Below are 26627 nucleotides of genomic sequence, written 5' to 3'. Positions count from 1 at the left end.
CTGGTTGTATAGCCCCCCCACTTGGCTGTTAGCCCCAGTACCAGAGATCCCCTAGGCAGTGAGCTGGGTTTCTCTGGAACAGGCCGGTTCTTTCTTTCATCCTTTCCGGTTTTTTTCCATACTCAACACCTTCGGGGCTGCTGTCTTGTATGAAGGCTTTCAAGCATTACTATAAGGTTCCTTTCTTTGAAAAAAAAATAGCTTTGGGAAGACCAAGGTCATGATCTTCAACACCTCACGCACAGTACTGACTGACATAGCTTCACATACTGAGGTAAGCCAGTGGAAATAGTGCAGTCTTACTCATACTTAGGGACAGTCTTCATAGGGCCAATTTTCAAGATGGTCCAGGCAGCCAGGGCATGACTCACGAGAACTAGGAGCTTTGACTCGACTAAAGAGGCAGTGCTTTCATGCTTTCTTTCAGGATCCACCAATAAACGACTAGGCCGATTGGCCTTGTATGCAACACCTTCTTGGGGGAGTGATCTCTTGGCGATAGACTGGAGGAGATTTGAGAGGCTACATGTGATTATGGGGTCTAGGATGTTTCAGAGTAGGCCCTCAGTCCCCCATTAGATGGTATAGGTAGAGTTAGCCATTATAGGCAAATGTCCATCTCGTTCTATCAATTCAGGTTTAAGGCAAGGAGAGCTGCAAGCACACCCAGAGAGCAGCAGATCCATAGGTTATGCACGATGGGGGAGGTCAAGACAAAGGAGCACTTCTTGCGTGCCTGCCCAACCTATTATGAGGTCCGAGGATGATGCCACTACCTCTTTCAGAAGGGCACGGCTTTGGTCCACTCTCACGGTAAATCCACTTCCATGATCAAATCTGTGTTGGGCTCTATCTAATTGAGATGCAACAGCACAATGAGAGACTATTGAGACAAATTAGACAACAACAAGAGGTGACCGTGCCACATGAGGTTGAGGTAGACCGAACATAGCGACATGGCACGGATTTATATGCATTTGAGTCAGCTCCAAGACATAGTGGGGTGGAGGAGGAGGAGCTAGTTGACATGAGGGCAGCATGGATTAGTGGGGAGAGATGATGCGACGCTGCCAAGCCAGAGACGCAGAGACCACGCATGATCCAAAAGAGTGACCAGAGTAGACACGGTCAAGGTCCAGGTCTATCTTAGCTCTCCTCAAAGGAGACTACCAGAGACGAGGCGTCACTCTTGACATAGCTCATCGGATACAAAGGTCGAGGAGACTACATCCTCCGCCACAACGAGAGACGACTCGAAAAACGCAGAGGCGGGACATCTTTGCAGCCCACCGGAGAGCCACCACAATTCCGAGTTTTGAATTTTGAGTCTTAGTTTTCAGTTTGAGTTTCAACTTTTGAGTTTCAACTTTTGAGTTTCAGCTCTTTAGCTTAGCATAGCACTCAACAAGGGCCCTAGCGCGCCCTTTGCTTTCAGGCCATAGAGGCTTGTATGATTTTCTTTTCTTGATGTATTTTGTCTCATAGGTTCATGAGGCTTTCCAAGGACACTACTCTCTCTCTCTCTCTCGCGCGCAGACTCTCTCGGAGCAGCTGAATTCAGGCCATAGAGGCTTGTATGATTTTCTTTTCTTGATGTATTTTGTCTCATAGGTTCATGAGGCTTTCCAAGGACACTACTCTCTCTCTCTCTCTCGCGCGCAGACTCTCTCGGAGCAGCTGAATTGATGGCTGATTTACTACAAGGCTTAGGAAGAAAGCTAACAATTCTCTTCAAACAAGGATTTCAGAAATATCTGGCAATCAGCCCGGTTGCTCCGGGCTCCAATGGCAGCAGAGCAAGCTTGCGGCAGCTTTAGTACCCTTCAGGGAGACAAAGGCCCGAAACTGGCTGCTACAGGGTTGCAGTAAATCAGGCATCGATTCAAGCTGCTTCGACAGAGAGAGAGAGAGAGAGAGAGCTCACAATTCTCTTTAAAGAATTTCATAAATATCCCCAAAATCTGTGTAAATCTGTTCAATATTTGAGCTATTTTCAGAGATGAGGTCTAAATCAAACTAGGGACATGCAACATTCAACCTTAACAGTAAATGTTTTAAAATAAATTTGCTTCCTTTGTATAGACGAAAGGGATTCCCTGAAGTCAAAAATCATTGTAAGAAAAAAGCATGCTACATTTGTCTCCTGGCTCAGCAAACCAAATCATCACAAAGACCACCAATACTGAAGCACAACTGCTAGCTTCCTTAACATTTAACTTGCAGCATTGTGGCATTATCCCTTTGAAACCACTCATCTTTGTTACATCACCTTCCTCCGAATTCAAATCCAAGAGTTATCTGCCTGACACTCATGACACAGGTGCCCCTCTTACAACAATAAACAACTCACAATTTCCAAACTACAAAACTTCGAGTTCTCATTGCAGCTTCCAATAATATAAAAATTAGCAGCAAGGAATCCCCCCATCATTATATCTTTGCCCACGATGGTGTTCGTTGCTTCTTTTTATCCTTCCAAAACCTCTTTCCTCCTGCCTGCTTCTCATCTTGGATCTCGGAATATTTGCGCTTCCTAAATGGAACAGAACAACATACAAGATCTATAAAAATGTTTCCAATGGCAATAAAAGTATGCCTATCATCAGAGGAGACAAGGGTTTTGAAAACCTGTAAGCAGTAAGTGCCGAATCTGAAAGGAGCTCATCAGCAAGTGTGCTCTTTTGCTGCTTCTTTGTGACCCTTCCTGAATAAAAATCTGCTGGACCTCCAACCACAGTTCCCACCTGTCCACAATCAATTCCACATGAGATAAGGTCGAATAGTCTATCGATTTCAAAGAAAAACGAGTAAGAAAGAAAAGAAGCAGAGAGAGAAGAGGAGGGGAGGGGAGGATATATATATATACATATACATATATCTATCTATCTATCTATCTATAAAGAGAGATGAATCCACGAACATGCCCAAACTCATCCTCGAAAAAAAGTTTTTCCAATCTCATGATAGTCACTCATAAGGTTGAAAACAATAAACTCCATCACGCATAGCAAGGACTAGCTACTCTGACATCCCCACTGACGTAATCAGTGCCCAACAGTGGGTGTAGACCATAGTATAAACATATTCTCTCCACACAGATTTGAACATCCATCTATACAAAGGTCTTCGTCTAGAGGTGAAGGGTAGACACAGCCGTGATGACAAAAGCTAGCAGTCCACATTCTTTTCATTCAAGCTACAACTGTACAATTTTATTTTAGTCTCTCCCAAACGAGCATCCAAGCAAAAAAATGCTTAAACCATGTAGCTGCTGATGTGTGTGTGTGTGTGTGATATTTTCTTCACTTGGCTTCGGTATTGGGCACTCTAGACTCTATGGCAAGACAAAAATCATAGAGTTTTTTGACATTCCACTTTTTCCAAGATTCACTACTTCCGGATGTCGCTTAGTCAATCTTTCTATAATTGTTTGTGTGTTCGACAGAAAGATTCCACTGTTTACTTGTCCTATATTGAGATCTTTTGATGTTGTAATCGCAAGTTTCCTCTTCGGGAGCTGCCGATTTTACATGGATTTCACCACCCCCCCTTCTCTGGGCATCTTCTGCCCTAGGCCTCCCTCCCCCACGCTCTCCTCATATGGGGGCTTACAGATGGGTAGGTGACCAATCCACAACAAACCAAACCTCACACTTAACGCAATTATGGCTGACGTAACAACATAGTCCCGAAGCTAGATGCAGCTAAGCTTGGGATACTGAGGCACTCCGCAGATGCCTCACATGTGATAGGGTACGAGCAACATCTACTTGAGCTAGGGGCAGTCCATGACTTGATCATCTATAATGGTCTTCACAGATGGCCATCACCTGGAGGACTCACTTGTTTCCCACATGGTGGTGGGACAAGTACAATGGACTACCTACTAGGCCCACTAGCCTTTGTCTCACGGATACACGACTTCAATGTTACCCCCCCAAAACTCGGAGCTGACCACTCATACCTTGCCTTCTGTATCTCTGCTACTGTGCCAGCCACAAGGAGAGCCCGCCCCGCACTTGCACAAATCCAGATCCACTTTCACCGTGCCCTCTGTTGGAAAGGTCACCTCACCATCTGTAAGCCCCCATATGAGGAGAGCATGGGGGAGGGAGACCTAGGGCAGTACCCAACAGAAAAAGAGAGAAAGGGGCTGCCACATAGACAGCATCATGGCTGTCATGTGGGCAGCACATCTAGAACTATTATGTGCAGGACAGAGGGCCAGAAAAGTGCAGAAGCATGGCTGGGACAGATTGCGATGGATCTAGACAGGAGGTGCACTGTCTGCAGTAGGTTTTGGGGGGGGCTGGACCCTGTATTTATAGGGCATCTGCCCTTGAAAGGTGGGCCAAGGGCCCTTGTAATGAGTGCCCCAAAAGGGCAGCCCACAGTCCCATAAATAGGGAGCTGTGGGTCGGTTTTGGTCGGCCAGGGGCAGGCGGCTGAACCGACCAGCAGTCGGCCCTTTCTAGGGCTGCTGGGTCGGTTGGCTGGCCAGGCCCTTGAGGGCTATATAAGGAGGACATTCAGGCCTCATTACACACCACTTGCAGCAGCAGATCCAGAGCAGAAAGGAGCAGCAGGTAGCCACCCTCTGGACCTACATTCAGGAGGATAGAGAGGTGCTAGCAGGGCTGCAGACTTAGCCAGGAGGCTGCCCACCTAGGCTGGTTTCCAGACAGCAAGGTGGAGTGGATCATTCTAGACAGAAAGTTTACTTACGCTCGAGGTGGAGCACGCGGACTCTAGTCTAGAGATAGCCAGCAGATAGAAGAAGGACTTTGTGGTAAGATCAGAGGACCACACCATTGGTGGGACTCTGGATCTGTCTCTCTTGTATTGTGTCCATAGTTGTGGACGGAAATATATTATTTGGTGGTTTCTCTATCTAGTTTGGTTCATTGTCTATTGATGAGTCTGCACACCTATTGAATGCACATAAGTAAAGAAGTTTGTGATTCCACACCCACACCGCACACTGTGTGAGCTCCTGGGCATTATTTCCGCTGCGTGTACCGTACCCTCTGTTGGGTCTTTTCTAAAACCCTCGACCCAATGCACGTGAGCCACTTAGCCAGGGACCTTTCGACCTTGCCTGGAGACAGCATAGATCTCGCCTGCACCTCAGACACCCTTGTCTCAATGGTATGGGAGTTACCATGAGATCCTTTCCCACCACCCGATCCACACGGGTCCATGATGAGAAAGATGCCTGAAAACCCTTGATTCAACAACGAGTGCAAAGAGGCGAGATCCCACCTCACACGGGAGCAAACCTTGGGCCATTTGACGTCATCTGATGAGCAACGGACCTTCAGACGATTGACATGATGTAAGAGGCGGGCCTTCCTCACACACAGGATGGATGAGATTGTCAGATCTTTTTGAGGAGGAGACCCGACCACTGGGTGGGGGTTTCTATCGGAGGGGAAGCCACATGTTCCTGTCAATGACCCAAGTGTGTGGCACACATATGCATGTTCCCTCTATGATGCAAGGATGCAAACACCACCATGCATGTCTTCTATGCCCAAGCCCACCACCTGTCACTTGTTCACCACACAGTATGTACGCGCTGCACTCCGTCGACTACACAATCGGAGAGCACGCGATCATAAGGGCCTACGGACAGAGCACTTTGCACATGGACAAGAGATCTTAGCTCCGGTCCTAGCACAGATGTTCAACCAAGCTATATGCCACAGCTTCCCACCTGCTTGGAGTACCACCACTATCGTGCCGATACACAAAGCCAGGGACCCTATGCACACAAGGAACTACCACATCTCATGATTGAGTATTGACCACACTTTGGCCAAGATCTATGGGTCGGTGTTAGAGAGCGAACTCAGCTATCACACAGAGGCTCACGGGCAGCGGCACTAGGACAAGCAAGATTTCAGAGACAGCACTCTACTCTAGATCACATCTTTACTCTGAGGGCTATCATTGAGGAAGCGAGATCTAGACACCGGAAAGTCTACACATGCTTTGTAGACTTTTGGAAGGAATTGGAAACTGTCACACAATCCCACATGATCAAGAGACTACAAGAGATGCAGATTCCAGAGACACTGATCTCGGGGGTGACGAGCCTATATGAATCAATCAGAGGCAAGGTTCATGCCTCAGATGGTCTCTCGGACTGGGTCGAGAGCACCATCGGGGTGAAGTAGGGTTCCCCCTCTCACCGACTCTCTTCGAGCTTTACATCAATGAGATCACTTCCTTCATAGACCGCCTCGGAGGTGATTGGTTGACCTCATGATACAAATATTGCTATACGCTGATCACGTAGTCCTTATCTCATCTCCAGGAGAGGGACTACAAAGACATCTAGAGGCCCTAGAGGTGTTCTGCACACAGAGAGACCTGACAGTCAACCTATGGGAAGACCAAGGTTATGGTCTTCAACACCTCATACGCAGTGCTCCATCGACTAAGCTTTACTTATCGTGGCAAGCCAGTGGAGATAGTGAAATCCTACACGTATCTGGGAGTAGTCTTCACAAGGCCCCTTTTCATGATGACCCATGCAGCCCAGGCATGACTTCATGATGACCCATGCAGCCCAGGCATGACTCGCATGGGGACAAAGTGCTCTTGCCTAGCTGGAGAGACAGTGCTTCCAGGCACACTTCCAAGATCCACCAACAAAGTGTTGGCTTTTCGATACGCTAGTGCGACCATCTGCATGTATGAAGCACCCTTCTGGGGATGTGATTTACTGATGGCAGAGTGGAAGAGATTTGAGCGGCTACAGGTGACTATAGGATCTAGGATGATTCAAAGTAAGCCCTCGGTTCCACAGGAGACTACCGAGGCTGGCCCTGGAGTCATCCAGACAATGACCAGAGAGCGGAGCAAACACATGGTATACACCTATATCCACATGGTTTGCCAGGCACGGGATTCAGATGGACAAGCTTCCCCCTTCCAGTACAACATGGATGCACCTCCTGAGTTGATCCCACAAGATGAGATTAATCGCGACCACTTCTTGAGAAAATCGGAGGAGGGATTCATCATCAAACCCCAGTATCTCAAGAACAGAGGAGTCTCGCATGCATTGAGAATCGCCATTGGACAGATGCGAGTTTCATCTCATCAGCTAAGGATTGAGATAGGGAGAGCAGCACGTATACCCAGAGAGCAGCAGATCTACATGCTATGCACATTGGGAGTGATTGAGACAAAGGAGCATTTTCTCCGTGCTTGTCCGGCCTACTATCAGATTAGGGGGACGATACCACTGCCTCTACCAAGATGGGAGCAACTTTGGCCCATTATCATCACTAAACCACTTCATGACCACGTCTGCATTGGGCTCTATCTGCTTGAGATGCACCGACACAGGGAGACTCTACTACGATAGATCAGAGAGCAACAAGAGGTGACCAAACCACAAGATACAGAGGCTCACCAGGCATAGCAACGTGTCACAGATTTTAATGCGTTCAAGTTAACTCTGAGACACGGTGAGGTGGAGGAGGAGGAGCTAGCTGATATGCGGACAGTCTCGATCTCCGAGAGGACACAAAGGCCACCTACAACACGGAGAGCGACTAGAGCACACTCTATTGAAATCCGGCCTATCATAGCTTCCTCAGAGGAGACCGCCCAAGACAAGGGGTCACTCTAAACATAGCCCAGAGGGTTCAAAGATCGAGGAGACCATACCCCCCTCACCACCATAGCGTGAGACAGCCCGACAGACGCAAATCCGAGATTTTTCACCGCTCTCAACCTATCTCAGTTAATTAGTACAGTTAATTAGTCAACCTACCAGGCCTTGGTTTCAGAGTCCCAGCTCTCAACCTATCTCACTTAATTAGTACATGTTTTGCACTTGATTTTTGCTCGAGCCACTGAGCTCTTTACATTAGTGCTCAGCAAGGGTCTTAGCGCGCCCTTTGCTTCAGCCCATTGAGGCTTGTATGAGTTTTTTCTTTTAATGTACTTTGTACTTTGTCCTTAAACCTGTGAGGCCTCCCGCGAACATTAATACATCTCTCTCTCTCTCTCTCTCTCCACCACATGTATGCTGTTCACGGCACAGAATGTGTGAGCTGCATTACGCCGGCTCCACAACCAGAGAGCCCAGGATCATGAGGGCCATGTGCAAGCACTTTGCTTATGGACAAGAAGTCTTGACCCCAATCCTAGCACAAATGTTCAATCAGGCTGTGCTCCACGGCTTCCCCCTTGCCACCATTGTGCCGATACACAAAGCAAGGGACCCCATGGATACTGGGAACTACCGCACTCTCATGATTGGTCACACACTGGCCAAGGTTTATGGATCAATACTAGCGAGAGAGATCGGATCCTACACGGAAGCACACAAGCAGTGGTCATTGGGACAGGTTGGGTTTCGGAGACAACATTCCACCCTTGATCATATCTTCACCTTGCCATCGAGGACGCGAGATCAAGATCGCAGAAAGTCTACGCTTGTTTTGTAGACTTTTAAAAGGCCTTGGACACATTCCCATGATCCCGGATGATCCAGTGACTTCAGGAGATGCATCCCATGAGTCATTATTTGGGGGCTGATGAGTTTATACAAGTCAGTCAGCGGGAGAGTACGTGCCCCTGAGGGCTTGTCAAACTGAATCGAGAGCACAATGGGGTGAAGCAGGTATGCCTTCCCTCACCGACACTATCATATACTTCAGAGAACCACCTCACTGCCTAGGGAATCTTTGTAAACAGGGGCCGACAACCAGGGCGGGGAACCATACATCCAATAAATACTTGACTCTGTGACTATATTAAAAACACCTACAGGCCAAGCCTTGCATAAAAGCGCCCGCCTCTTAGCAGTCACCCAAGATTCTGACGTCCCACCCCCCCAAATGGCATGTGGGGTGTAGATGATATCCTGCTAGATGGCCATGAGGGTGGCTGCCAAGGGGAGCTCCTGGCAGCCTCCCATCACCAAGATGCAGCGAGCAAGCCAAATGTTACAATTGTGATTGTGGACACCATCTCCCAAACAGCCTCTAGGGAAGAACCAGGTTGCTGCCGCAAAGGGGGATTGTATCTCAATCCAGAAGACCCTCTACCCCTTGATCCTGTAAGCTGGGGTGACCATGCCGTGGCCTCCTTTGACAACCAGGCTGCAATGCCCTGAGTGAAATACCGCTGCATCCTCTGCACTCTGTTGCGTTTCAAGATGAGGTCACATGGGTAATCGAGGCATTCTTGGAGAGGATCATAGGCAGGGTTTCTACTATATGAGGCATGTCCGAGGAGTCGATAAGCAATATTGGCATGAAACACAGCTTCATGTTTTCTCACAGTTTGGCCTCATCAATATGCTCGAATAACACAGACTTATTTTCCCTGTCTTGCTATACGAAGATGATATATTTTTACCTGAGACAAACAAGGATCTACTAAGATACTTGGACGAACCATGATGTCAAGGTCCTTGGAAAAACCAAGGTGATGCTCTAAAGTAAGTCGATGTCATCACAAGAATTCACTTTGGTAGGAGAACAAGTGGGAATTATGGCAAGGTTGGAAAGGTAGGGTTTCCGCCTCTCTTCCAGCATGTGCAGACAAAATCCCTTCTATTTAATTAAATGGTACAAACTATTGCATTATCTATGTGGATTATCTTTGAACAGTAAAAAATATAAGATGAGAAATGCAATGGATACAAGAAGTTACATGTTGTACACCACATTGGAACTACAAAAGCCAACCCCATGTAAGTGCTAGCAGGGGAGACAGAGAGAACAGGTCCAGTGGTGACCTCGTGAAGAGGGAGGTGAGTGGGAGACTATGCACAGGCGATCAGAGGCACATGGAGCGAGAAGGATGGAGGCCATGAAGAGGTGCAAACAGGCCCAGCACAGGAGGGGCCAGGAATTAGTCTGGCAACCAGTGAAACCAATACAGCATGCCCAGGAGGAGGTCAAGCAAACGGAGCAACCTGCACAGCAAGCCCAGGAGGGGACCATGCCAGTGGAGCCAGCATCTTCTCCAGCTGCCCAGTCAGCTCCTTCTCATCCATTTAGCTCGATCCATCCCATGTGGGCAAGACTCACTTGCCTGGAATGGACATGGGTCAGCAGGATGGCTCACCTCAGTTTACAGGGAAGAGGCAGCAGGACGAAATCACTGAGCCAGATGACTCCATCCAATCTCCTAGCTCAAGGAGGGAGAGAGAGCAGACCAATCAGATCCAGTCGCCCCCTCAAAAAGGAGAGACTCCCGCTCTGAATCCAATAGCTCACCAGGAGAGACACCTACTGAGAGGGAGTGTCTCGTGTTTCCTACTCCTGCTGAGCATTTTCTAGACACTACGAGTGCAGGAGGGACAGAGGGCATCAGATCACTTCTAAGCCACAAAGTTCTTCAAGATTCAATTCTCAATCATCAGGATTGTTTCTTGAAGCGTTCAAGGTTTGGGTGGTGCTCATCTTCGGTAGGGAAGGAGCATCATCAGGCAGGAGCTTCACGTGCCTTGGTAGCAGGCAGTAATGACTTTTTGTTTCTCCGGGAGCACCATCCATCAGCAGCTCGTACTTCTAGATGCGGCAGACTCATGCAGGGACAGAGCAAGACCATATTAAAAAACATCTACACCATCAAATGTATCCACAACAGCCTAATAGCAACTTCATCAGCACCCAGCACTGAGTGACAATCGCTGTACAAAAATTATACTGAGGCACAGACATATCACAATCCATGACTACATTGGTAGAAAGGCTCTCCTCTTGACTAAGCCAACATGTACAGTCTAAGACTGCACAATGTTAAAAACCTTAAACTTCATCATGTATCACAGGGACTAGCTGCTGTGGCATCCCCACCATTGTCACTTGCGCCCAAAGCTGGGTGTAGACCTTACTGTAAGCATGTGTTCTCACACATCTAAACACCCACACACATGAGCATCCATTAATGCAAAGGTCTTCATCTTGAGTTCTTGTGAAGAGATGAGAAGACTCGCTTGGACCAAGGCTAGCACTACGAGAGAAGGGCAATCAAATATTGCCCACATTCTCTTCATACAAGCTACAACTGCTTGTCAAGACAAGTATTTCACTTTAGTCTCTCCCAAATAAAGGATAGCTGACGTCTGATAGGGCAGCACACCTTGTTCCCTTTTAGAAAGATCCCTCACCTTGTTCCCTTTAAGGAAGGTCCCTTACTTTTTCTATTATGATTGGCACTTTCTTAACCGACACACATGTGCAAATACATCTATCAAGCCCTAATAATTAGGCCCTACATGATTGGAACTTGCGTTCGTTTGAATAGCTCTTCAAATCATCAGCAATTTGATCTCGCTGACTCTCAATCTTTTGCTTACATAGTTGGCAAGGTTCAGAAAATAGAGCAATACAACAGCACTAATGTCTTACCTGAAAGTACTTTGGGAGCCCTTTTGAATCTTCAGCCTTATAATGCCTCTTTGGATCAACCACTCTTCTAAGCTGCACGAAAACAAAGGCAAGTACAGCCTTGTGAACAACTGCCTCTTAAATACGTTTCAGACTTCACTGGTCATATCAGAGTCACACAACTTATAATAAGTGAAGAATGTCAGGCACCTTCAAAAGCTGGAGCTCCTTCTTGATTTCTGGAGTAATTGTTGGGGCTGATAGATGAAACCTGCTCTCATTCATAGCTAAGCATGAGTTCATAAAGTACTTTGTATAGTACAAGAACATCCAGCAAATCTAGACTATGTCATTACCCTCATGGAGATGTGAAAAGGGCTCCAATCCCGTGCAGACAAGCATATCTTGATAGTATCAAAAAATACCAATGACAAGAAGGCAAGAAACTTTAATGAACATGTCAATCCACTTCAAACCCTACATTCCCCAAGTACTTTACCTTTTAAGAAAGGCACAAACAATTCCAAAAGTTGACAGGCTGGAAATCTTCAATATATTGAAAGCCAACATAAAGCATAATGTCCCTGAAGCATACACTAACTTGAGTAGGCACAGACACGCTAATTTGAGTAGGCATACACACTAATTTGAGTAAGCATACACAATAATTTGAGTAGGCACAGACAGCTGGTAAAATTTTAAACAAAGACCTACAAAATTCGAGCTCATAAAAGTTAGAACTCACCAACAGAAACACCCATACCTCCACTGTCTTCACATGTTCTAACTGATGGAATACAGCATATTCTAGAATTGGCACAGAACTGAGAAGATCCTTTTTAGGCTATCTTCATATTTGCACAAGAATCAACACACGAAGTGTCATCACTTGCAGAAAAACGTACCATTTGGCCCCCGCAGTAATTTTCTCCTGTTTTCGCACCAGTTTATTTAGTTTATGTGGGTCCATCGGAGGAACCAACAATCCATCCTTAACTTTCCCTTCTTTCTGCCAGAGAGTCTCAGCCACTCGCCTTATGGTGCCATCAGAATCTCTCTCTCTGTGTCCATTGTTTTTCGACGCTTGCAGGCCTATTTCTGGAGACCATGAGAGTCCCATGCTAGACAATATGGAAATATCAGATGCTTTTTAAGGATTCCAGATGATAATTTCTTGACCGCAAATCGTTTTTCACTATACAGTATATCCATCATTAAAAGACATAACTTTGGGTTTCATCTAAGATTCCAGGGGAAGGTAGAAGTTGACCAACCTAGAACCATTCTTAGATGTTTCCTGCACTTTGTTCAGAGCATCTTTCCGTAAAATATTTTCATCCTTTTCACACCCATCTCCACTTGCAGTCACTTCTCTCTGCATGTTCACAACACCACTTTGGGAAAAAATATGCATTCATTAGATTATGTACAAAACCGTTAAATCAGGCATGACCAAGCTAGCTGGTAAATGAATAACACTCGAGAAAAGCATACGGCAAATTTTTCAGGCATTTTAAATTCTCTTAATCAAGCATCTGGTCGCCATGTGGAACTTTATTCTACGTCATAATACATCACTAAATACAAAATTAATCAGCAGACTTATAGATCATATATGGCTTTCACACATTGGACAATTCAAACATGTTGTCCAAGCTTGCAAAGCACAACGCTTATTCATGCTGAAAAGATGCTTGGGAGCAGCGTCAGAGCTTGAACCTGCCTGATGCTCAGTTCTCTGATAAGTTTAGATTATTAAACATTTTTTGTTCCTGCTGGATAGCCGTAATATGGGATCCTAAACACTGTTTGTACTGCAATATTTGGAGACAGAATATCATCCAGTTCTCTTTTTGCAAACCATGAAATCCCAGATTACACTTAAAGTCAAAAACTTCTTTCCACGTCCAAACCTGTAGTGTCAAATGCTTTCCTTCCAATCCTTATCAAAGTGAATTCAAATTCTTTCCTAAACCTTAGTTGATACAACAAAACAAAGACATACACAAGCAGAGAAAAGAACTAACTCTTCTTACACTGTGTAAATAAAAAGAAAGATCAACATCTCCAGAAGACCGTACATAGAAACTAAACAAAATACCAATGTTGAAGGTAGCATAAAAATAAACACAACTTCCAGAAGGCAGAAACTTTCACCAGCAGGGTCCATTTTGTGTATGATCCTTTCACTATGTTCCAACAAAGTGTACAAGACCCAGCGATTCCACATCATATTTCTGTGGAGACAGCATGTCATGACCAATTGTTAGCAATGAAGATCGAAAAAATACTAGACTTGTAGCTGATTGAGTCAGAGGCCGACTTAACAGCCTGTATGAGAATTATACAAGAAATGCTGGCAATGGTACTCAAAGGTGTGTCACGGTCAGAGGGTATCATTTGCTTGTATCTGAGACTGCCTTGGCTGGTGATGTAGAGCCGATGTCACTTTATCTTTAATCCTTCACAGAACATATAAAAATCCACACAGAAAACTCAGAATGGGAGACCGGTTGAGGGGCCAAGGTGCGGATCCCCACGCGTAGGCTAGCTTTATCCCAAAAAGATCTAGGGACCAAGAAAATCACACAGACTGACCAAGTGTATGTACAAGTCTTTTGATTGTGCTCCACATGGGTGAGCCATGCCCATCAAGATATGACCAAGTAATTATCAGTTTCAGATTCTATAGTGCAACACTGTTTGCACTATTCCATTTTTCACAGATTGAAGAGTGTCAACCTTACCCAACAAGGGCCTAGGTTGAGAAAGAAAATCAAAACAGCATCTATCTGATGACACTTACCCAGCTAGGGCCTAGGGAGTAAAATTGGTCCCGTCATCTAGTCTGGAAAGCAGCTTGTTTAATGAAACTGGCAGCAGCTCCGAGGCACTTTACTGGCCAGCAGGTCAGAGTAGTCATTGACCATAAGTGCTTATGTAGACAATGAGAGCAGCAGACCATATTGCAGACGGCTATTTTAGGCAGAAGAGGAGAAATATGCTGGAGAGGTTTTCCAAGGGGATGCTTTTGTAGCAAGGGCTAGAATGCACATGATGTAGATGCTCTTTGTTCAGCAGAGGGTTGTTGCAGACTCAGGGCCAGAAGATTGTTTCAGATTCAAAAGTTCATTGCTGATTCAGAATTGGTGCAGAAGTTCACGGCAGAGGCGTATATCAGAGACGGTCAAAGGCAGGGAATGAAGCTGACAGTGACCTTTGGAGCATCTGAAGAGTGTACGAGCAGATGAATCAGAAGATGCAGGTCGGAGTAGTCATTGACCATAAGTGCTTATGTAGACAATGAGAGCAACAGACCATATTGCAGACAGCTATTTTAGGCATAAGAGGAGAAATCTGCTGGAGAGGTTTTCCAATGGGATGCTTTTGTAGCAAGGGCTCCCATGCCCCCTTTTTGTAAGTTTCCTTCAATTCTTCATAGGCTTTTGGGCCTTCAATCTTTGATTTCAAAACAACAAAGTATTTCGAAATTGCAACTTCTAGTGCTCCTTTGGCATAAAATGTGAGCCTTCTCGAGCCCTTTGACATGGTACCCTCCACTTAAAAAATCTCCAATTTGAATTCATTCTCCATTTACTAAAAATATAATAGAGAAAAATTAAAGTGCAATTGAGCTTTGATGCATCACCCAAGTTATGAGTAGCTCTTATGCCTCTTCATCTCTCTCAGAGGCAAAGGATGTTAGTGCAAAAACCTTGTTTATTGGCCACTGGCTGAAAATAGCAAGTCGAGCCGACTCGTTTGTGTCATGCATCTAGAACTTAATACTTCTCAAGTGCTTCCCCATTGAAATTGACTTTTTGGTGAAAAATTATGCCAGTGGCTAAAAATAGCGAGTGATTTCTCTAGTGACACTTTTGTTCCTTCTTTCAAGTTTGACCTAGCCACCTCCCTTAGGCATCTCTAGGATCATTTCACCCAACGCACCCTCTAAATCACATCTTCATTACTCTAGTAGAGTAAATTGCCAAGTGCATCAAATTTTAGTGATAAAAATTTCTTAATTATATGTGCAAGGACCTAGGTATCTAGAGCTATCAAAATGGGTTAGGTTTAGGTAGTCTGCATTCTCCTATAAAAGCATGATCTAGCGTTAATACACTGTGCGCACTTGAATGCGTTATTAAAGTACAATTAGTACATTGTCTTGGGGAGGTTGCTCCTAAGAGGAAATTTAACCTCGAGCCTAGGGGCACATCCATATCTAGAGGAGAAGGAGGCTGATGATGCTTAACGGGAGCCGGACCCTAAACTTCTTTAGCAGTAATGCTTCGGAGCAGTAAAAGAAAGCTTATCCAGAAAAGCCTTAGCAAAAACTGGAGGAGAAGGAAGAGCAAACTTTACAGTTGAAGAAGGAACACGAGGAGTGGTCATGCAAGCCGAAGGGCAAGCACGTCCTGCCGGCACCGATAACATGCTGTAGGAAAAGAGGCAAAATGCAACCTAATACCCATCGGATGAGCAAATCCCAAATCAAGATCCAAAGTAGAGGGCACCGGCTGCATCATATCCCATAAAATACAAAGGCGAACATCCCGAGTAGCCTACAAAAACTCATGTCTCGGAATATGTAGAGGCCTCCCCAAAAAAGCTACAAGAGTAGGAAGACGCTGAAGAAGAGGCAAAGGCAACGCTTTGAGGGTAATCCAAACCGGACAGTGAGTCAGAAGAGAGGCAGACGGATCAAAAAGCAGATCCCAGGGCATCACATAAGCAAAGAAACCAGCCCCATGAATACCAGCACGACTGACAAGTCGCTCCACCACATCAGTCGAAGAGCAGTGAGCATAATAAAAACCTTTGCCCAGAAAGAGAAAGGAAGAAAGGCAATCCTGTCCCACTGCAACTTCAGCCCAACGATGAAGTTGAGCTGCAGATAAAACCCTGCTCATAAAGTAGAGACGTCCCAAACTGCTGAGCCTGTCGAAGACCGGAAACCAGAAGGACAGAATCCAAAGAACAAACAAGCGGTGAGCCTAATGAAGAACATCTGTAACGGAAGCAAAACACATCTGGCGAAGAAGGTCCAGCTGGAGGGAAGACGAAGGACCATCCGCAATATCCAACTTTGCCGATTTAACCAAAGTGGAGGGAGGCAAAGCACCACGCTTCCGCCGAAAGAAGACACGTGCAAGAGGAATAGAGGCAGAAGGGGGGGCTGAAGCAGAGAAAACGAAAGAGCCATCTGTCGAAGCAGCAGGAAGAGGGGAGGAAGAGACATCAGGAAGAGATTGTACCGAACCCGGCTGTACGGACATGGGAGCAGGTACGGATGAAGAAAACTCTACGAAGGGGGGAGGCTGCACGGACGACCGTACAGCAGGTACGGCCTGCGCAGAGGCAAAGGAAGGGGCAAGAACAAAGGGGAGTGCCGAGGGGACGGGCAAAGAAGGTACGGCTAGGGGCGGCCTGTGCAGAGGCTGCTGCGCAGAAGGTACGGGCAGCAGCAGGCCATGTACGGGGGCTGACGGAGAAGGTACGGAAGAAGGCGGAGCAGCAGCAAACAGGCTGCAGGCAAGGTACAGGGACAGATGAGGGAGAGGCTGAGCTCGCCATACCAATCTCACACACTCTCTCACACACACACGCGCGCACGCGCACACACACACATATCACGGGATATAGCAGGACAAACTTATCACACATGTTGGCAATGCATTGGGTTCTCTGAAACGGAGTGGTTGGCCAACCAGTTTTTCTAGCTTTTCTTCCTTGATTAGCACTCCTTCGTTGACTGATTTGTATGGTTGGTTTTTTCAAGCATAAATAGAAAGTTCTTTACACCTTTGTTTCACACCAATGGGGACAGTACTTTTATGACATTGTTTAGCTTTTGGTCTTATTAGGAGCGATGCGACCTGCACGCCAAATCGAAACAGGTGCACATCGTTGCCATCGCAGTTTGCTTCCACTTTCCCCAGAGACCTCACATTTTCCAGGAAGCTCCAAAGGGAGGGTGAGGCTGTTAGAGTTCATCTCTTGTCTCCTTGAGTGAGGGCCTTGGTTGTGGGTCTGCCCGCCCATGTGAGGGAGTGTGAGGGCCATTGTTGTGGGTTTGCCCGCCCCAGAGACGCATAGGGGGTTCACCATGGAAGCCTACGTGTTCATGGACCTGTGCAAGGCTGTCTGCCCCTGTTTCCAGGTCTTGGAGGGGCTGCCATCTGTCTGGAGAGATGCGGGGGTCTGCAGGTCCATCCCGGGACTGCTAGAGGCAGGTATGGAGGCACCTACGGCCCGCCTTGGGGGCTGCCACCAGGCCGTATGTGTGTGCCTGGTTGGCGCCCTGTTTTGCGGGCCCCTTGGCCTCCCAACAGCCAACCCCACAGCCGACCATCAGGTCGGTCTGCTCCAGACAGGGGGCAGCCCTTGTAGTCGGCCACCTACCCCCCCCCTCAGTCAGTTTTTTGGGACAGGGGGTGACCCTATAAATAGGGCCCCCTCCCGCCCTTGTTTGGTATCTCAGTTCACAGTTGTACACACATCAGTTGAGGGTTTTCTCCTGCAGTTGAGGAGGTTTTCCTGAAATCCTGTGAAAGTCTCTCTTGTTTTCTTGTGAGTGTTTGCTGTTTTCTCTCCATTGTTGCTCCGCGCCGCTGTACTTCTCACATGGTATCAAAGCCTAAGGCTGGCTAAAAAGACCTGAGCTGTGGAGAGGAGATTCAGCAAGCTATATCAACAACTTGGGAAGCTGTTCATAGTGGAAGCTGAGAAGGCACGGGCTGCTGTTGGAGTACATAGAAGGATAGTTATTTTGAAGGGTGTTTTCAGATCAAAGGGGCAGTTTATGTGAAGGCCAGTCACTCGGAGGATGAAGGAAGCATCCTCTTCAAAACTCTTCAGTCTTCTCTCCTTCCTCCTTTCTTGTCATGCTCGCTTAGGTGAGAAAGAGGGCTCAATCACACCGATGGATGGAGGCTCTCTTCTCCACAAGAGTTCAAGGGTTTAGAAGGGGTTTTCAAGGTTCAGAATGGGGATACGGTTGAGAGAGCTAACTAGTCCCAGGGTTCAAAGAGGGTTGCAAGGTTTAGGAGGAGTCTAGGGTTGAGGAGTGGAGAGCTAGTCTCCTTCTAAGGGGTACCTTCATTGCTCTTCCTATATCCTCCTTCCCGATCTTCCCCATCCCTCTCACTTCTATCCCATGGCTTCTCTACAAGAATTGGCAAAAAACAAGGTCCCACGTTCCTTGTCGACTGACAATTGGATGGGAACGCGTGTGGCATGTTATGATGGAGTCAGTATTGCAGTCTTATGACCTTGTAGACTTCATCCTAGTAGGTGTCACAAGGCCAGATCCCCTTGATGAAGGTTTGGGCATTCTGGATCAGAAGGCGGCCGAGAATCTGGACCATTTCTGGGACCGTGTCAATGCAAGGGTCCACTCATTCATTTTCTTGAACTGTACTCTCATATTATTGACCATGTAAAGCACATGTCAGCCGCAAAGAGTATCTAGGAGCATGTGACCTCCCTCTATAACCGGACTACTCCGATGAAGAGGGTCTCTCTTGAGGTTCAAATGGGGATATTAGATCTTGGTAAGTCATCTTCCATGAGGGAACATATCAATAAGCTTCAAGAATTTCAACAGGCGATACTTCAAGCAGGAAAGGAGATCTCATCTGAAGATATGGCCATTACTTTGTTGTCTCATCTCAATTCCCAGTACTCTGCTTTTTATTCTTCCTTGATCACCACTGGCAGGATGAGTACTCTCACTTGGGAGTAAATGGTGCCTATGGTGCTCGATCAAGAGGAGCAGTTTCAAAGTTCTCCCCGTGGCGGTGGCTCCGATGCTCTGGCAACCCCGCAGTCGGGCAAGTTTCAAGGACGTCGTACCCTTGATACAAGGACTGAAGCTGAGAAGGAGGCATTCAGGGCGGAACGGTCGTTTAATCAATGCGGCAAGAAAGGTCATTACTGGAGGAAGTGCCCGTATCGGGCTAACGACAAAGGTCCCAATTCTTCCAAAGGTCCAAGTTCTTCTTTTGCTGCTATCACTCCCACTTTTGTGCATATTGAAATGATTGATTCTCTTGCATCCTCTGTTGGAGAGGGGGTTCTCTCTCTCCAAGCCAAAGACGTCCCGACCTGGATCATTGATAGCAGGGCATCCCAGAATATGAGTCCTTCTTCAGGTGGGTTGAAGGATTTTGTGACCTCCAGTGGTGATGTCTGTATTGGCAATAGCTCAACCATCAAAGTTCGTGGTGAAGGCAACCTCGACATCATTCCCAATGGAAAAGGAGGAATGCACACTTTGTGGGAGTTCAAGATAAGGCTATCGGTCAAGTGGTACAGACTGCTAGAACTAGTCATGGCATTTACAATCACGTCATCTCTTCAAGGTGATCTCTGACATTTTCGGTTTGGTCACTTGAATGTTGATGCTCTCCAGTGTGCTACTCGAGAACAAATGGTCCTCAGACTACCGGATGTGGGCAACAAGCACCGTCAATGCGGGTCATGTATTGAAGGCAAGCAACACCGAGATGCACACGGCAAGCTTCCTTACCGCTAGAGTTGGTCCATGTTGGTCTTTGTGGACCAATCTCTATTGCCAGTCTTGGCGGGGCTCCCTATTTCATGCTATTGGTTGATGACTTCAGCAAGTTTATGTGGATATACTTCTTGGCTCAAAAATCGCTGGCATATTCTCGCTTCCGGGAATGGTGTGCCTAGTTGAGAATGAATCTAACTTTCATGTAAAAGCCCTTCGGTCAGACAAAGGTGGTGAATTTTGTTCTCATCCATTTGAGGAGTTTTGTGTGACAAAAGGCATTAGACGGGAGTTTGCCAACACCAGCACTGCCTCTGAAGCAAGAGTTGTTGAGCGCAAGAATCGTACCATGGTTGAGATGTCTCTGACTCACCAGGAAGTTCCTATGTTCCTTTGGGTTGAAGCCACTGCCCGGTAGTTCATATCTTGAATCGCTCTCCAACATCTGCTATCCCTAAGGCAAGTCCTTTTCAAGCCTATTTCAGCAAGAAGCCCGATGATTCCTATTTCCGCATGTTTGCATGTGATGCCTTTGTACACATTCCCAAGAAGCAGAGGGGGAAATTAGATGTGAAGTCTACTCAGACGATCTTTGTCGAATACAATTCCCAATTTAAGGTTACCAACTGTATGACCCTTCCAAGAAGGAGATTATCCTCAGCAAGGATGTTATCCTTGATGAGCAGCTTCCATCTTCCGTCATTGATGTTACCCAACCCCTTCTTCCAGAGACCGAGGTTGATGACAATAGTGATGAGTATGTGCCCTCAGTACCCCCAACCACAATAGCTATTCTTGATTCTTCTCCAGAGAGTGACCCCAACAATATCCAAATGAGTCCCCACCTCTCGAGGCTGCTGGGCAAAGTTTTCGGTCAGGCTCTCAAAGCGTACCTCATTGGTTGATTGAGACTCTTCATGACTCCAGTGTCACCAGCATTCCTTCCTTATGGCTCTAGGAGGAGAATGGACCCCAGCAATCCCATCGCAATAAGGAAAAGTTTGTGGAGCTAGTTCCACTTCAAGTCAACTACTCCTCGATGTCCCACATCCTCAAAGACAAGGAGCCTTCGAATGTTTGGGAAGCCCTCTCTCAGACCCACTGGAAGCAGGCCATGGAGCTAGAGTTAGATTCTATTGAGCGGAATGGGACCTGGAAGTTAGTACCACGCCCCAAGCGTCGTTCCGTCATTGGTGTCAAATGGATTTACAAGACCAAGTATTTTTCCGATAGGGCTGTGGATAAGCACAAATCCCGACTTGTTGCCAAAGGCTACTCTCAGCACCCTGGGATTCATTAGGATGGCACATTCGCTCCTACCGCCAGGATGGCCACTCTTCGGACAATATTAGCAACTGCAGCTCATGAGCAGTGGCCCATTTATCAGATGGATGTTAAATCTACGTTTCTCAATGGTGATTTGAAGGAAGACATCTATGTGAAGCAACCGCCTGGGTTTACCAAGTCAGCTGGTATGGTTTATAGGTTACGGAAAGCCTTATATGGGCTTAAGCAAGCTCCTTGAGCATGGAATCAGAAGATTGATGAGACAGCAATACAAAACCTGTAGTACAGCCTGCTAGAAGAGCCTGAGAGAGACTGTAGAAGGTAGAGTAATGCTGTTCTGAAGCTCAGCAATGCGGGCACTCAAAGGCAGCAGCGGAAGCTGGAAGGAGAGGTGCAAATACGAGCTGAGAAGCAGGAACACCAGGGCTGAACTGAAGGACAGCAACAGGCAGAGGTGAAAGATCTGCAAGGGGAGCGAGGGCAGGCAGCAGGGCAGCAGAGGAGCACTGGAGGAGGCAGAGAGCTGCAGGAGGCCTGAGGAGCTGCACCAGAAGATGATAAAAATGAGGAGGGGGAGGGCCCTTATGTAGGGGAGGCCAGGGTAGGTGGTCGGCCCACTTGGTCTAGGCCGACCAGCTGGTCGGTCAGCCAACTGGGCCGACCAGCTGGTCGACCAGGAGCTGGTCGGCCAGGGGCTGGTCGGCCAGGAGCTGGTCGGCCAAGATTGGTCAGCCTGGTCTGTCCCCCTCTGTCCCCCGCTTCGGCCCTGTCTCGTGGGTGCCGGAATTGTGCTGGAGCGAGTCCTGTGGAGGTCGAAAAAGAGCCTGAATACGGACTAACTGAGACCTCTATCACTGGGCGGGCACACCCACATCAAAGGCCCTCACTCTGTACAGAACACCTGGAGATGTCAATCTCAACACCCCCTCTCAGCTCCAGGGTGTGGCACAAGACCCAGAGAGCTGGCATGACGCTGGAGGAGGGGAGAGGAAACGGGTTTGGTGAAAATGTCGGCGACGTTGTCGGTAGTGGTGCTGAAGAGGAGCAAAATGGTACCGTCAAGAACCTTCTCCCGAGTGTAGTGGTACTGAATTTCGATGTGCTTTGTCCGAGCATGGAAGACCGGATTGCGAGCAAGGGCGAGACAGCTTTGATTGTCACAAAAAAGTGTGGTAGGAGTGTGTTGCTGAAAACCACAATCGAGAAGAAGGCGCCGAAGCCACACAGCCTCACAAGTGGCACTACACATGGCACGATACTCAGCCTCGGTGGAGGATAGGGCGACCGTGGGTTGTCGTTTACTGGACCAGGAGATAGCCGCAGAGCCAAAGGAGAAAACATAGCCCGTGGTAGAGCGGCGAGAATCGGGGTCGCCAGCCCAATCAGAGTCACTCCAACCTCGGAGAGTGAGCGGGGAAGGAGAGGAGCCACCGGCAGTATATAGGAGCCCGAAAGTAGAGGTTCCCTGAAGATAGCGGAGGAGACGACGAGCAACCTGCCAATGAGAAAGCGAAGGGGTTTGCATAAAGGTACTGAGGGTGCCGACAGAGAAGCCGAGATCCAGCCGAGTGTTAAGGAGCCAGATAAGAGAACCAACAAGTTGGCGGTAGAGGGAGGCATCAGGATAAGCGGTGGACCCAGAAGCAAAGAGTTTAGAGTTGGGATCCATGGGAGAAGTGATGGGCCAACAATCAGCCATGTGGAAAGTTTCGAGGAGCTTGTGAACATAGTGCTGCTGAGAGACAAAATACCCCCTCTTGGTCTACCAAATCTCGAGACCCAAGAAACAATGGAGGAGGCCCATATCCGTCATCTCAAATTCAGTTTGAAGAGCAACTTTAATGGCAAGGATATGAGTGGTATGACTCCCAGTAAGAATCAGATCATCCACATAAAGAATGATGAAGGTATGAAGCTGTCCTTCATGAAAGAGATAAAGATTGGGATCAGCCAGAGAGCGATGAAGCCCTTGGCGGCAGAAGAAAGTATCAATACGCTGATTTCAGGCCCTAGGAGCTTGCTTGAGACCGTAGAGGGCCTTGCGAAGGCGATAAACCATGGTAGGAGAACGAGAATCAATGAAGCCGGGTGGCTGATCCACATATACCTCTTCTTGAAGATCGCCATTCAAAAACGCAGATTTGACGTCCATTTGAAAAATGGGCCACTGATGGTGGGCCGCAAGAGGATCGTTCGGATGGTGCTCATTCGGGCGGTAGGTGCAAAGGTCTCCCCATAGTCGATGTCAAGTCGTTGAGCATAGCCTTTAGCCACCAGCCGAGCTTTATACTTGTCGACAGAGCCATCAGAGGCGTACTTTGTTTTGAATATCCACCGGACACCGATCACGGAACGGTGAGAGGGACGAGGAACAAGGTCCCAGGTGTGGTTCCGAAGAAGAGCATGAATTTCCGCTTCCATAGCCTGTTTCCAATGAGGCTGGGCCAGAGCCTGAGGAACGGTAGTTGGCTCGCGAGTGGCGAGGATGCGAGACATAAGGGCGTAATTGACATGGAGGGGATCAGAAGAGGACGGTGGGGGGTGGCGATGAGAGCGACGAGGACCATCATCAGGGTGCGGTTCGGAGTAGGAATCCTCAAGACCGGAGGAGCGGAGAGTATCAATGAGCCATCGCGGAACACGTACCGAGCGGGGTTCCAAGGGAGGAGCAGACGAGGTTGGAGCCGGAGAAGGAGGCAGAGGAGAGGGAATAGAAGGAGATGTAACGGGGGACGAGGCAGGTGGAGGGGTAGAGGGCTCCGGGGCATCAGACGGATCTCCAAGAACAGGAGGAGAGTCGGAGGATGGCGGAAGGACCTGCTCGTCGAAAATGACATCCCTGCTCACGGAGATGATGCGGCGGCAGGGATCATATAGGCGATATCCAGTGGAGACGGAGTTGTAGCCCACAAACAAGAGCTTGTGGGACTTAGGATCAAGCTTTCCACGATCAGATTTAGGAATATGAACATAAGCATCACACCCAAACACTCGAAAATGAGAAACATCGGGCTTAGAACCATAGTAAGCCTGATAAGGGGTCATGCTTGGAACCGCTGATGTCGGAGAGCGGTTAAGAGTATGGATCGCTGTCATCATGGCCTCAGCCCAGAGGGACTGAGGGAGCTGACTGTGAGTCAGCATTGTCCGAGCCATTTCAACGCCGGTACGATGTTTACGTTCAACCACGCCATTATCAGAAGGGGTACCGGTGTTGGCAAATTCCCGTTTGACACCATGACTACTCAAGAACCGATCAAACTCGAGAGAGGTGAACTCGCCACCCTTATCAGCACGAAGAATTTTGAGCGAGTGGTTGGATTCTTTCTCGACCAGGGCCAGCCAGGTCTGGAATCGACTGAAAGCCAGATCCTTGTGGGAAAGAAAATAGATCCAAGAATAGCGACTGAAGTCATCAACAAGGAGCATGTAGTACGAGGCTCCCCCCAGTGACATAACCTGCATAGGGCCACATAAGTCGAGGTGAACAACGCCAAGCAGAACGGTGGCACGGCGAGAGGCATGACGGGCGAATGGCTCGCGATGTTGTTTGCCCAATATACAAGAGGGATAGAGACCTTGGCGAGTGCCGACGTCAGGGAGGCCGAGGACAAGCTGGTCACGGAATGCACGATGGAGAGCATCAATGTGTAGATGACCAAACCGGTAGTGCCAAAGGTCGCCAAGGGAGGTGCTTGTAAGGGAGGGAAGGGCGACAAGCTTGTAGATACCATTAGTAGAATAACCGGTCCAAACCGGCTGTCCTGTAGCACGATCGCGGATGGTAACAGAGGTCGCTTCAAACTCGACCTTCATATTGTTTTGACAAATCTGATGAACCGAAAGGAGATGAAAGCCGAGAGACGGAACATAAAGAACACGAGAGGAGTGTTTACCCCCTTTGCCATCAGGAATAATATCAAGAGAGCCCTCTGAATGAACAGGAATAGAGTGCTTGTCGCCGATGCAGACACGACCAGGATGAGGAGTGAGATCCTGGAGCAGCGAGGAGGAGGGGGTCATATGCCGAGAAGACCCACTATCAACGATCCATTCACGAGCATCGGAACTATGGAGAGCCAATGACTCTACTTCAGAAAGGGGTACCGAATTCAAGAGCTCAATGTGAACAAATGCAGGGGTGGGGGTAAGGGAAGCATCAGCCGCAGCGGCCATGGGTGCATCGGCTCGTTTGTGTTTGCGGTAGGGACAATTGCGCCAATAATGGCCGGGAGTGCCACAGTGATTGCAATTGCCTTTGGGAGCAGGACAGTCGCTGGAGGGATCCGAAGAAGATGGGCTAGCGGCAGAGGACAGAGCATTCTTGGATCGAGGTTTAAGACGGTGGGCCACAAGAGCCTCAGAAGGGCCATCAGAGGATTTGATGAACTGTTCCTCCTGATCCATCATCATGGGGACAAGTTCCTCCTAAGTGATGGTGCTGAGACGGCCAAAAGTAATAAGAGAAGAATAGAATGCGACGTATCGACTATCTGTAATAACATGAGATAAGAGAGTAATAGCCATATCTTCGGAGGAGATATCCTTGCCTGCATGGAGGATGTCCTAATGCATGCTCTGCATTTTATTGATGTGGTCTCGTATGGAAGAGGAAGTAGCCGGATCGAGGCGACGAAGCTGAACTTCCAAGGAGATACGTTTCATGGGAGTGACGCGAAGATGCATGCCATCAAGGAATTCCCAAATAGCACGTGCAGAAGTAAGGTGCTTGATATGATTGAGAACCCCTGGTTGACAATTGAGAAAGATGAACGAGCGCACACGAGCATTCAATTTGTCCCAGATAAGAGGAGCATGCGGATCATCCTCAGGAGTCGGACGAGGGATCCCGGGATCAACAAACTCGGCAAGATCATAAGATTCCAATACGGATGCCATCTGAACTTTCCAAAGGGAATAGTTGGTCCCATCCAACTGTCGAGCATCTGGAAATGTAGGAAGGGTGGGGATGCGTACAGGCTTGTCAGACTCTTGAAAGAAGCTGGACATAGGGGGAACGCGGAGATCCGGAGCGGAATCTTTTGTTTCAGCAGCCATGACTGGAAACAGGGAGTGGACAGCAACCAGGGGCTGAAGAGGGCAGCCGACCAGGAGAATAGGTGCTGGTGAGCAGATCGAAATCTGGAACCGGGCTGCCGACGAGAGGAAGGCAGAAAATATATATATATATATAGGGGAGGAAGAGAGCTCTGTAGTCAGTGGGAAAGAGAGTTGCCGACAAGGACGAGCTCCTTCTACTTCATCACTACAGGAGCTCCAAGATCAGACAGTATTCTGGTGCTCTGATACCATGTAAATATATGAGCAGTGAGTGAATATAACAGGAAAGCATGAGACACCAGTAGGCCTGAAAGGTTGCTGTAATTCAGCCTTCAATGAAGCAGTAAAATGTAGATACAATCCTCATAAATAGAGGAGAAAATACTGCTCTATAA

At 47.7% G+C, this 26627-nt stretch overlaps 1 protein-coding gene across 2 annotated transcripts in view; it reads right to left on the bottom strand.

The window, feature by feature from the left end:
• Positions 1–2074: 2074 nt before the first annotated feature.
• LOC147888302 (uncharacterized) overlaps positions 2075–26627 on the bottom strand; it is a 40499-nt gene continuing 15946 nt past the window's right edge. For both annotated transcript variants that reach the window (XM_087393711.1, XM_087393710.1), the window contains exons 3-8: positions 12641–12760; positions 12272–12487; positions 11577–11637; positions 11388–11459; positions 2629–2744; positions 2075–2533 (exon numbers count right to left, since the gene is read on the bottom strand). In XM_087393711.1, coding sequence (XP_087249837.1) covers positions 2431–2533; positions 2629–2744; positions 11388–11459; positions 11577–11637; positions 12272–12487; positions 12641–12760 — 688 coding nt within the window. In that variant the 3' untranslated portion in view covers positions 2075–2430. The remainder of the gene's footprint in view (positions 2534–2628; positions 2745–11387; positions 11460–11576; positions 11638–12271; positions 12488–12640; positions 12761–26627) is intronic.

This window comes from Dipteris shenzhenensis, chromosome 22, assembly GCF_047967505.1.
Source record: "Dipteris shenzhenensis isolate YYH24624 ecotype China chromosome 22, Dip_SZ_1.0, whole genome shotgun sequence".
Lineage (NCBI taxonomy): Eukaryota > Viridiplantae > Streptophyta > Polypodiopsida > Gleicheniales > Dipteridaceae > Dipteris > Dipteris shenzhenensis.
Note: the sequence above shows the minus strand (reverse complement) of the source record. Positions and strands in the feature narration are given on the sequence as shown.